We start from the raw sequence: 12,912 nt of genomic DNA, 5'->3' as shown, positions 1-12,912 counted from the left end.
TAAGAGTGAGCATTCTCAAGTTATAGCATTTTTGGTCACCTTTGCCCTATTCGGATTTGCCTTTTTCAGAGATTGGAGTAGTTCTAAAGAATAGCCAAAAAAACTAATTTTGCCCCAAAATAAAATTTCACAACAATCCATTTCATTAATGGGAGACCCTAAAGATAAGAAAAAACATGGTTGTGTTTTGTTCTAACTCGGGTGGGGGTATCTCAAAATCTGAGGGCCTCTGCTACAGGACTAGTACACTCCCTGGCCTGTTGCGGAACAAATACTCTATATAGCAAGGATTTACATCACACAATATGTAATACTAAGTTTTGATAATAGGTTCCATTTGTACACTTTCACAGTTATGGACAGGACAGGTCCATTTGGTGCCTAACTATCAATCATGTGGCTGGGGGACCCCCGTGGAACACCCTGAAAGACCCCTTGGGGTCCCCAGACCCAACGTTGAGAACCAGTGCTGTGGTAAAATGAGTCTAGATGTCAAAGGCTGCCTTTTCCATCTCATGAGAGAACACTGTATTAAACCATTAAGACAGGGAACGCATCCGTGTCATTTTAGATCTTTAGCTATAGCCTATAACCATTATTTTATACTTTGGCTATTCAAAAATAGCAGATATACAAGCTCATAGCGTGGCACCGAGTGCCACGCTATGAGCTTGTATATCTGCTATTTATTTGTTTTATTGTGGAAATGTGTGCAAATCTTTGAATATAATATATATTTTAAACTACATTAACTCAGATCTTTGCTTCTGGGGGTCCCTGGAACAAAATTATATTTATTTGGCCGCGGACCGCCATCTCAAAATATGTTGAGCAAAGATTTGAGTAAAAAAATGTTCCCTCTAAAAATATATATTCAAAGGTATGCATACATTTTCACGATAAAAAAAAAATAGCAGCTATACAAGCTCGAGTGCCGTGCTGCGAGCTTGTAGATCTGCTATTTTTGAATAGCCAAAGTATTAAAATAATGGCTAAAGTGGTTACACAGATGCGTTCCGGGTCTTAATGGGTTAATCGTCGCTGAAGGAAATAGGAGGCTTTTCAGCAATCAGGGTACATGGGATGCAGAACAGATGAGTTCATAATTATCTAATAATGAATAATTCTCTCTCTCCTATCCATTGGCACATATAACAGTAATAGGCTCTATTCACAGCAGCCATATTATGAAGACATTCACAGGTGTTACTGTACCAATGATACTAATGAAGGCTCTGTTCCATTCTGGTCAAACAGAGTCAGAGTGCTGGTATTGTGCATGTTGGCTCACTGGAAAACACTCTGCTACACCAGTGGGTCTACAGTTGGGGTCCAGGGACCCCAAATGACCCCTTACAGGTGTGTAACTCTGAGAGTGTACAAATGGAACCAAATGGATTTGGTTCCATGTGTACACTGTCAAGAGTTATGGGGCTCGTGGAAACCACTGTGCTAGAATAAATGGAACAGAGCCTTCATTAGTACCATTGGTAACACCTGTGAAGGAAGTGATAATATGGCTGCTGTGCATAGAGCCTATGAATAACATATGTAACAAAAAAAAACAGGGACCGACTCAAAGATTTAAAACATTTTGTTTTCCTTTTTTTATTGAGAGGATAGCAAAAAGGATAAGACAGTATAAGTTAGACTGTACAATGAAAAGCATTACTTATCATTCCAAAAATATCAAACGTGAAGCGTGAGAAAACGCTTGCGGTCTTTGCATTCTTTTTTTAATTTTTATTTTATTATCGGAATTAGCTCAAAGTCGCCTCGGTGGCAAAAATAAAGAATTAAAAAACCTAATGTATTAAAAAAAAGGGGAATTAAACAAAAAGGCATAAAACGGGAGGCACTAACTGTTATTTGGCAGATCATTTGCATATTTGTGTTGTGTATTCCCCCTCTGGGATACATTGATTGGATTACATCACGGGTCAAACCTTGTGGAACAGTTAAGACAGACGGTCAGCAGAGTGAGAAATCAGATTCAGAATCATAAGTGGTTATTATTTTTTCCTATACACAACTCTGCTGTCAGGTGGAAACCTTGTATGTCCAAAACGGGTTACTTTTTTTGTATTACTTTAAAAACATTGTAAAAATAACAATTATTCTGCGTGATACTCTTCTATGATGAAGAAGGGTGTCAATTTATGAACAAAAAACAAACATAAAAAGTATAATATGGAGATACAAGGTTTCTGCCTGACGGCGACAAAATCTTTCACCTGGTTGGCTGTGTTGCAATGCTGTTGCATAGCCTGGCACTACAGCATTGGTTCTCAAAGTGGGGTCCGGGGACCCCCAGGGGTTCCCCAGCAAAATGAGTTAATATAGCGTCACAATCATTTTAACCACTTTAACCATATTTTATACTTTGGCTGTTCAAAAATAGCAGATCTGCCCAGTGCCGCGCTGTGAGCTTGTATGTCTATTATTTTTGGAAAAATATTGAAAATGTGTGCAAATCTTTAAAAAAAAAAAAGCGAACATTTTTACTCAAATCCTTGTTTCTGGGGATCCCTGGCACAACATATTTTCAGGTGGGGGTGCACGGCCAAACACATTTGGGGGTCCTTGGCACGAAAAAGTTTGAGAACCAATGCACTACAGAACTGTTGACACTGTTGTCTCTCACAGATATATACACACACAGGGTAACAGTACAAAATACCAGTCTACAGGCCAATGTATATTGTGTTGTGAAAACAATGACATATTTTCGACAGAAACCCAATTCATACTTTGTCGTGCTGAAAAATAGGATTGGCTATTTCCAGCATGCGACACCACCAGCAGAAATTAAGCATTATACTCTAACTGCACGACGGCGCCATGGAGTATGGTGTAATTTAATACTTAAAAATCACGTTTAAGTATAGTGTTCAATCCCGCCACGTGACCAGAGGATTCTCACAGTTAAAATAACACGTTTAACGCCATACTAGTGCGGTGGGAATTAATGCCCTTGCCTCAAAATTGACAAAGTTAGAAAGGAGTTCAAAATTTACAATTACGTTTTCCAAGGCAAGAGGAGTGGTCTTCACACACGAGACAGTCATTTCCCCCCTCCCCCGCCTCGCACTTTAATTAAAACTCTGGCTTTCAAGGAACAAAGGCTTCAAGAGCAGCAATGTGGCGGTTCGGGACTCAAAAAACGTTAACTACTGTAACACGTTCAGGTAAAAACTGAACAATGTACGAGTTCATTTTGAGCCTCGCGTCCATTGGTAGAGGAAAATACTAGTTCAGAGCAGGTGGGAACAGCGCAATCAAACCTTTTGGCCAAAATAGCCGATCTACAAGCTCACGTGTCCCATCGCAATGTGAGCTTGTAGATCTGCTATTTTGACAAACAATACTGTGGGATTACAATGGGAGCATGCGACATCTTGTGCAAGTCATAGGCGTTAGAAAGATGGAAGTGCTTGAGCCTTAAACATGACTCCTGTTGGGGGTCCGAGCTGAAGGAAAACTCACGCACGTATAACGGTGCATGTGTCTGGGGCACGACTTCAAAATGTGCCCGGTCGGCAGTTATGTGTGTGTAACGTTAAGATGTGTGCGTGCGTTTTCTAAATCCTGCTTGTTCAGCACTGACAAAGGCAATTACAGAGTGCAGGCCAACTGTGGGGGGTGTGTGTGTGTGTGTGTGTGTTTGTGTGTGTGGAGACAGTGGGACCAGTCAGCACCACGTAGTGGATGTAATGCTGGCTGTATTCTTTTGGAGCGCGGGCTTCAGGCCTCCGGCCAAAAGACGCTGGCATGACGCAAAGTCTAAGTTGCAGACAAAGAGCGCACACACACACACACTCACAAGGGACAGACTGTGTTTGCGCACAGACGCGTCTTTCAGGCCGACGTCGGGGCTGAAGGGACAGATGACTTGTCAACCGGGAGGATTTTTGATCTGCGATGCGACAGGAAAAAAAGACATGTGGGCTCAGCGGGACGCAGTCTCTTCCAGCACCAGGTCTCAACTTAAATCAGTGGTTTTGTACACTTTGAGAGTGTACGAATGGAACCAAATGGACCCGTAAGCGTACACTCTCAGACTTACAGACCTGTAAGGGTCCACTTGGTTGCTAACTATCAATCATTTGGCTCAAGGACCTCTCTGGGTCCCCAGACCCCACTTTGAGAACCAGTGACTTAAAAATAAGTGTCGCTTTTCCGAGGTGTAGTCGGGCGGAAATAGACGATCTACAAGCTCAGTGTGGCTTTCTGTGATGTGGGGGGCAGGAGTTTCTGTTATCCTTAAGTACTATCCTCCTTTAGCTCTTACTGTGAACTAAACACAGATCCACAACGTCACACCTTAACATTTCACATGAACTGAAATTCATGCTACATCCACTCAATTACGTATTGCCGCAATGTAAATAAGACTAAGAACTCTCAAATCCAACCAAATTCATCTTTTCAGCTGGCATATCACCACTGTCGGGCAGAACCCTTGTTATCGCCATATTTCATTTTAGGATTTTTTTCCCGGTAAATTAATGCCCACTGCGTTCGAGTGGTTAAAAGAAGAGGATGGATATAAAGAACTTGTTGGGATTCACTGCTTTGCCGGGACGCACTCCTGTAAAAACGTTGGGAGCGACTCAGCACGGATTACATTCTGGAACACTTCAGTGTTTTCTACCAGAGGGTCAGAGACAGAGCGATACATACGTTACGCGATACGGGCTTAAAGGGATAGTTCAGCCCAAAAAAATTCGATTAGTCACCCCATGGAGACTTGAATTCATGGATATTTGTTTTGTTTTTTGTCGCATTCCTAAACCAATAATGTGATGACCAGCGGACCGGTAGGCAGCGGTTCCGGTAAGAGACTTTTTGTCTCTCCTACAAAAAATCTAATTATTGGCTTAGGAATGCGACAAAAAAAAAAAAGTCTCCATGGGGTGACTAATCAATAAAAAAAAAGTCATTTTGGGGGTGAACTATCCTTTTAAGTGGTTAAAAGTGTTTCACCACGATTGCTCAACCTGTCACCATCACAACTGACCCCAACATCCGTGTAGAAACATTCAATCGGTGACAGATTGAAATGTTAACAAGCTACTGTCACTACTGACACCACATGTGAGCTTGTAGATCGGCTATTTTTTTTTTTTTTTAGAGATTCGGTGTAGAGGGAAACAACAGCGGGACCTACTGTAGTATCGAGCCCTGGGAGACTAACAGCCAAAAGTCAACTATATAGGACTATATAGTGGTTAAAAGCAAACAACACTTCAGGATTATGGCGCAAACATTTCAGACTATCACAGAACTTCCCCAGAGCCCAGAATGGCATTTTCGGAGCTCGAGAGCCGCGCTATGAGCTTGTAGATCTGCTATTTTTGAATAGCCCAAAGAAATAAAAAAAATGACAGGTGCGTTCCCGGTCTTAACCCTTTAAGACCGAGAACGCATCTGTGTCATTTTAAGATTTCTTTGGGCTACTTTTAAAAAATCTTGAAAATGTTTGCAAATCTTTGAATATATATATTTTTCAAAGCAAACATTTTTATCTCAAATCTTTGTTTCTGGGGATTCTACAAATGTCTTCTAAATCCAGTTTTTTTAGAGAAAAAAAATATGTTGCTATAATCAGTGCTTTTTCATGTCAAGGACCCCCAAAAATTATATGAATTTTGGCCGCGGACACCCATCTCAAAATATTTTGTTCCAGGGTCCTGAAAGGGTTAAAGGGTTAACGTCAAATCTGCACATGAAGATCGTGGCAGGCAGATGACACCTGCTTTCATTTGACATGATTTGTCGCCGACGGGCAGAAACCTTGCATCTCCACATTTCATCTTTTTATTATATATATATTATACTGCGTTGTGCGGGAGTGGCCAAAAAAAAATGCTTATCTACAAGCTCACAGCTTATAGCTCTGCTATTTCGGGAACATTTTTCAAACACTTTGGCTTATAATGACATGCCCAAAATTGGGAGATCGGGCTGTAAGTGGTTAAGTGTGTCAGTGCGTGAATTCCTAACCAATTAAAAGTATTAATAAGCACTCGTGATTAAATAATAACTACATTGAAACACGGATCCTCCATTTTCTGAAAAGTAACCGTTTTGGACGTACACAATGGTTTCCGCCCGACAGTGCCCGATATAAGAGAAACCAACTAAAGAACCGTGTACAAAAACAGACTTACGTGTGAGACACAGAGGCTGGTGTTTGGCATGAGCAATATGAGAAAAGGAACATATACTGTACATTATGCATGGGGGAGTCAGAGGAGAGAACGGCCTAATTTATGCTTCGGTGAAAACGTTGGCACGTGGGAAGCGTCGCTCAAAAAAATTAAAAAAATGTGGCGCCGCAACTAGGTTTGGGATCCGGTAATCGTTAAGAACCGGAATCCAACATTTGAAACCGTTTGGATTATCACACTGTCAAATGCTGTATTTGGACTTCACATCGGCTATACAATCAAGTTTATAATTTCAAGGACCACCATAACTATGAGAGTGTACAAATCTCATTTGTACACTCTCAGAGTTATAAACCTGTAAGGGTCCATTTGGAACCCACAATAGGAATCGTTAAAGGGAACCATTTAACCGGAATCGTTAAAATCCTAAAATCACATTGACACTTTCCCGCCGAAGCACCAATTAGCCTCAACGCACGGACTGTACAAATCTACAAAGTGGTCACTTCACTGGATAACCAAATGGACACTGGACTGGCCGGCCCGGTCGGTCGGTCTAACATTGGCTACTGAGTACTACTCGTAGTACTAGCTGGCTATTAGTACTACTATGGCAGCGGCTTCTATCCCTTTTTTGTGTTGTCTTCAGCTACGAGAGGGAGAGACAGCAGGAACGGGAGGCCCGGGGGCAGGAGGAGAACAGGTACCTTTTTTTTTTTTGTCCCAGAAAAAAAAAATCCTGGCGCTTCTGAGACAGACCGAAGCTGGGAGGAAAACAAAACAAGGAAGTTTTGTTTTGTTTTGTTCTTTTAAGGCCTACGGGTTGGACCGCTGCGATCCCGCCTACAGTTTAAGGCCGTAAGACACAGCATAGGCTGATTTTATACTCGGCCGTTCGATGCCGTCGCGTGTCTGAAAATGGCAGATCGACAAGCTCACAATGCGTCGCAATAGATCTGCAATTGTTCGACACGGGACACCATCATACGATGGAGTATATATACATCAGGTGTTTAGACTCCACAGGTCGGCTTTGAAAGGCTAGAGACTGCGGCTTCTGTTCATGTGTGTGTGTGTGTGTGTGTGTGTGTGTGTGTGTGTGTGAGACCTCCTACAGGCACATTAATATTGTTAATTCAAAACATAAAACAAGTGGTCCACAACGTGCCCTGAGAATTAGCAAAACAAAATTAAATAAAAGAAAACTAACAAAAAAACAAACAACCAAAAACAAACACTGTATCACGCTTAGCTCTTGCACAAGCTACAGCATTTCTTTTGCAAGTGGTCTTAAGTGTGTACGTGTGTACGTGTGTGTGTGTGTGTGTGTGTGTGTGTGTGTGCACGCGCAAGCATCCCCCCCAGCAAACTGTAACAGTGTCTAGGAGCAATTTCAAAACTCCTAAAGTGAAAACGCATAGGAAATAGATTTTTTTAAATGCACATGTTTAGTAAATTCATACATCTATTATTGTAACAAAAACCGGGGGGGAAAATATAATTATAAAAGAAAGTCGATCCAAACAAACAAAACGATTACAAAACTAGACGTTAAGCCTGGCACGAATTTCCCATCGGAGATGGAGTTCGTATCAATGGGAGACTTTTAGCATTGTGTGTGTGTCGGAGTGTGTGTGTGTGTGTGTGTGTGTGTGTGTGTGTGTGTGTGTGTGTGTGTGTGTGTTAGCCCCGGGTCACTAATTAGGCAGCGTTAAAGAAGGCTCAATCGTGGATTAAGGATTAGTTACAGTGTTGTATAAAGTCCTCTTGCGTCTTTCTTTTTTGTTAAGTACCCTCCCGCCTTGTAACAAGAGCAACACCCTGCTAGAGTCGCGGCCTCACGGACAGAGTGGAGGGGGGAGGCTTTTCTTTTTTTTACTTTCAGAAGAATCTCTCCGTGGCAAGCCATGTCAGGAGAAAGGCAAGACGTGTAGAATAAAAACAACAAAAAAAACAAGAAACAAAACTCCTGGAAGCGAGAGAGGGCCGGCGGCCATGACGGCTCAACGTACTTTAGTCTTTGTGAGTTCCGATGGTCGCGTAGGCGCGCCACCCTTCTCCAACGTACGAGCGTCTCTACTCTACCTCCACCTCCAACAGTGGTCAGAGCAGCATTGGGGGGAGGGGGGACAGGAGCGTGGGGTGACGGTTGTGGGGTAGGAGGAGGAGACACAAAAAAACCCTGGGGATGGATTTTTATTTTTCCAGCCAGAACACTCAAGGGCGGAGGAGCATAAAAAGGGGAGTGGGAAGGAGGTGGGAGATCATTTACAGTGGTTACAGGAGTCGACGCTGCGTTTTAGTCCCGGGGCGCCTTGCAGGTCGCCCCTTTTTTACAAGTCACAGTGTGGAGATCGACATGGCGGAGGAGGCGGAGAGCTCCGTGGGTTTGCCCGACGCGAAGGCGGTGTTAAGATTTTGAGCCCCTCCGTGCTTCGAAAATAGCCAACCTACAAGCTCGCAACGGGTCATTGCGAGCTTGTAGGTTGGCTATTTTCACCGAGCATAGATTAGGCTACACCGGCCCGAACGATCCGAGCGAGCTGGACCTCGATCGAACTTGAAGGAGGGCTTCTCCAGACACGAGATAAGAGTTTAAAAACTCTCTCCCCTCTCCCCCGGTTTCTCCATGTCTCTCCCTCTGCCCCACCTTCTCTCACTGCAGCATGAGCTGCTTGAGGTTGTCGTGCAGGATGGTGTCCTTGACGTCGCGGAACACCAGGCGAATGTTCTCCGTGTTGATGGCCGTGGTGAAGTGGTGGTAGAGCGGCTTCTGCTGCTGCTCGCGCCGCTTGCCGCGGAAGCACTCCACCAGGAAGCGCTGCACGTCGGCGAGGCTCGAGGCGTCGCCGGTGAACTCGGGGAAGTAGTCCCGCACGGACACCTGCTTCACCTTGTCGGCGAGCAGGTCCGTCTTGTTGAGGAAGAGGATGATGGAGACGTTGCCGAACACGCGGTTGTTGACGATGGTCTCGAAGATGTTGAGCGACTCGCTGAGGCGGTTGGTCTGCCGGTCCTCCATCAGCACCTGTGGTGGGGGTCGGGGCAGGGAGAGTTACATTTAAGGGCATGGGTCCGGCTCAAAGTTACTACACACTAAAGTGTCTAAATCTTTGTGTGATAGGAAGTCGTTTTTTACTATTCGGGGGGAACATTCGCTGAAAATAGTTTGACTGTTTTGTGTGAGACACTTGGTTAGGGTTAAAATGGCAAAAGTAATTAGAAAAAAAAATATTTATAAAATTGAATTTATAAAAAAAGTAATACCAACGTGTGTGTATGTGTGTGTGTGTGTGTGCGCTCACCTGGTCGTACTCGGAGGAGGACACCAGGAACAGGATGGAGGTGACCGAGTCGAAGCACTCGAACCAGCGGCGCCTCTCCGAGCGCTGGCCCCCCACGTCCACCATCTTGAAGGGAACGTTCTTGATCTCAAAGTCGTACTCGTGGATGCCCTTGGTGGGCTTCCTGGCCAGCAGAATGTCCTGCTGACTGGGCAGGTAGTCCTGCGCACACACACACACACACACACACAGGGATGTGAATCTTCTGCCATCTCACGATTTGATTAAAAATCGATTCTCATAAATAAAAAAAAATCCCAATCAGTTTAAAGGACGACTTCACCCATTTTCAACCTATCTTCATATAATTGGTCACTAATGCTCATGATAAAATGGTACAATTTTTTTCTACTCGGTCTATGTCTCAGACGAGGGCTGTGGACAGTTCAGAATCCCGTCTACCAGTGACATCATCGATGGGGAATCCAAGCTAATAGAAACTGCAGGCTTTCTATTCCTGGAAAGTTGCAATGCAATAATAGAAGCCATTGTTCTCGCATTAATACAAATCTAAATAAAAAATGGGAAATATTGTTGGGAAAAAAATCCTGCCTAACGATGATGTCACTGGTAGACGGGACACAGACCGAGTAGGAAAAAATGGTACCATTTTATCAAGAGTATTAGTGATGACCAATTATATGAAGATAGGTTGAAAATGGTTGAAGTCGTCCTTTAATCCAAATTATTTCAGTCATACTGTTTTCCTCTGGACTTTAAAACCAAGTGTAGCCCAGTTATTTCCAACAGCTAAAACAAAAAATTATATAATAGCAGAGAGTTTGTAAAAAGTCTTGGCTTTGAATATTAGATTAGGTGTAGTTCTATTTGATGCAGAAACAGCATAATTGCTTTGATGCAAGTAACATTAACGAGTGTCAACGAGCGTCAGCTGGACAGTGACACACACCTCCACTCAGCTGCGCTGAACTGAAAGTGACTGGAGTTGATTTATGGAAATTGTGAATCGATTTTGAATCGTTGATAATAAGAATCACAAATTTTTCCCAACACCCCTACACACAGGTTTGTATTACTATACTTGAGAGGATATCCATTATACGTTCAAAATATCTGAAAACAACGCGTAGTGATCTGCAAGCTCACAACGTGCCGCAACACGTTGTGAGCTTGTAGATCGGCTATTTTTCAGTGCGTGACATCGCCAGACAACCAAGTATAACATAGGGGAAACTCTAACCCACAACCCCCTGAACCTAACCGCTAAATGTCTGATCTCAACACTAACCCCTTCCTGAGTCTTTTCCTAATCGTAAACTTAACTCTAAAAAACATTTTTTATCCATGAAACCAACATTTATTTTGTGATTAGCAGGCAAATGGTCATCACAATGTCATAGTTCTTTAATTCTACTAAACTTGTTGGGACATTCGGTCCTCACAAATATAGGAATACAGGCAAAGACACAAAACTGTGGGTCCTTGAAATAAAAAAAAGGCTGAATTACAACCTAATGTGCAACACGTTAGGTTGTAGATGTCACAATTATTACATAATCACAATTATTTTGAATAATGGTGAAAAATAGCGGACATAGCAGATGTACAAGCACATAACCCGTCGCAATGTCACGCGTTTCTGCTGATCGGCTATTTATGCAATTTTTTAAAACATTTTTAAGTGTAAAGTTGTTAAATATGACAGCTATTTCTTTGTATATTTCAGTTATTTGTCTCATCATGTGTTTATGAAGCCTAGAAGCCAAACAGAATTTTTTTTTCAATGTATATGTTCCAATGTTCAATGTCAAACCACAATTAAATCGTTAAGCGGATTATATGTGAAACAATTAATCGTCGAGTAAAATGTCATGATGGTGACAGGCCTAGTTGTAGATCAGTTGTTTTCACCAAGTGACAACATCGTGAGATGGAGCATAAATGACCAGTTAGACCAATAACAGTAAAATCTAAATTTTTACAACCTGCATATCGTTGCTGTCCATATTCAAACTTGTTGTGGTTTTCTTTGTGTTTTTGTAAAAACACCCAACTTAATCATACTACAGCGTCACACAAAAGCATCAAAAGTAGCAGATCTACAAGCTGGAAACGCGGCGCGAAGCGACGAGTTTCCAGCTTGTAGATTTGCTACTTTTGAGATTTTTGAATTTGAATCCTGAAAAGTTACTGTTTTGAACATTTCCACCGAACATATACACACTGCGACTGTATATGGATGTGAATCAGAATAAATAAGATGTAAAGTGAGATTCGCATGCCTAAGCGTGCAGGGATACTTCCCATAGTCACTTCACATGGAATGTCCCCGTTCCATTGCATAGCTCACATACCAGAGCACATAAACAGACAGGGGGCGGTGCTATGGAGTGTGTCCTGTGTGTGTGTGTGCGCGCGCGTGCGTGCGTGTGTGCGTGCGTGCGTGCGTGCGTGCGTGCGTGCGTGCGTGCGTGCGTGCGTGCGTGCGTGCGTGCGTGCGTGCGTGCGTGCGTGCGTGCGTGTGGCAAGCTGGGACCGCAGCATCACCCACTTAAGCCCTATTTATACTTTGATGTACGATGGTGTCGCGCAAAATCTAAAAAAGCCCATCTAAAACTCCTCACAAAAAGTTTGGAAACGTAACTTCAATTATTTCTCCCCTTCAGTAAATACCAATTGGTGTTGTATTTTGTATAATTTTTATCGTTGATTAGTCACCTTTACAACGAGGTATAACTTGTAAGGATCGTGCAATCGTGGAATGAGCAACGCAGCTAAACGTGTGGGCGGCAACCCCCCCAAACAGTCTTCAAAATCCTGCAATATGCTTCTATTGGTAATCGCTCTCGTTTTGAGCATGAGGAGTTCACAAGCTCACAACGTATTGTGAGCTTTTCATCTGTAACCACTTTAACCCCAGAATGAATGGGGGGGGGGGGGGTTTGAGCTTGTAGACAGGTTTTGAGCTTGTAGATCGGCAGATTCGTGTAGACAGGAAAAAAGCGGTCCGAGTTAGAGTTGTAAACTCAAGTCTGTTTCTCGAACACCAGAGGATTCAAAGTGGCTAATGACATGCCCAGAATGGGGACTCCAGGTCGAAAGCGGTTAAAGATTCACCACGTCGTCACAACTACAACAACTCCTGGCTGAAACCAAACCTAAAGCATGTCAGTCTGGCTATTATACAAAGGGACACATTCCTGACATTCCAGACATGGGGACATCACATCCGTCAGGCCTGCATGGAAAACGACATCAGTGACATGACCACATCTATGACGTTATGGCATGACTCTATATTTGGGCAAAAAAGTTTCGTCCTGATCCAACCCCTGACTGATTGACTTCCAAATTCAAGTTAAATATTTCCTCAAAAACATGTGAAAAGAAACGTGTGGAGTTTTTTTTTACCTACTGGCGGTGTGCACAAGACA

General features: G+C 43.0%; 1 protein-coding gene across 2 annotated transcripts in view; it reads right to left on the bottom strand.

The window, feature by feature from the left end:
* Positions 1–1,606: 1,606 nt before the first annotated feature.
* Positions 1,607–12,912, bottom strand: part of gna13b (guanine nucleotide binding protein (G protein), alpha 13b) — a 41,556-nt gene continuing 30,250 nt past the window's right edge. The window contains exons 4-6 of one of the 2 annotated variants that reach the window (XR_013934271.1): positions 9,479–9,679; positions 3,360–9,201; positions 1,607–3,305 (exon numbers count right to left, since the gene is read on the bottom strand). Coding sequence is in view for 1 of the 2 variants with exons in the window: in XM_080446482.1 (XP_080302608.1) it covers positions 8,830–9,201; positions 9,479–9,679 (573 nt within the window). In the remaining variant the exon portion in view is untranslated. Of the gene's footprint in view, positions 9,202–9,478; positions 9,680–12,912 lie in introns of both variants that reach the window. The other variant, XM_080446482.1, reaches the window with a different exon arrangement.

The sequence above is a fragment of the Gymnoscopelus braueri genome (genome assembly GCF_963280865.1).
Source record: "Gymnoscopelus braueri genome assembly, chromosome: 13".
Taxonomy (NCBI): Eukaryota; Metazoa; Chordata; class Actinopteri; order Myctophiformes; family Myctophidae; genus Gymnoscopelus; species Gymnoscopelus braueri.
Note: the sequence above shows the minus strand (reverse complement) of the source record. Positions and strands in the feature narration are given on the sequence as shown.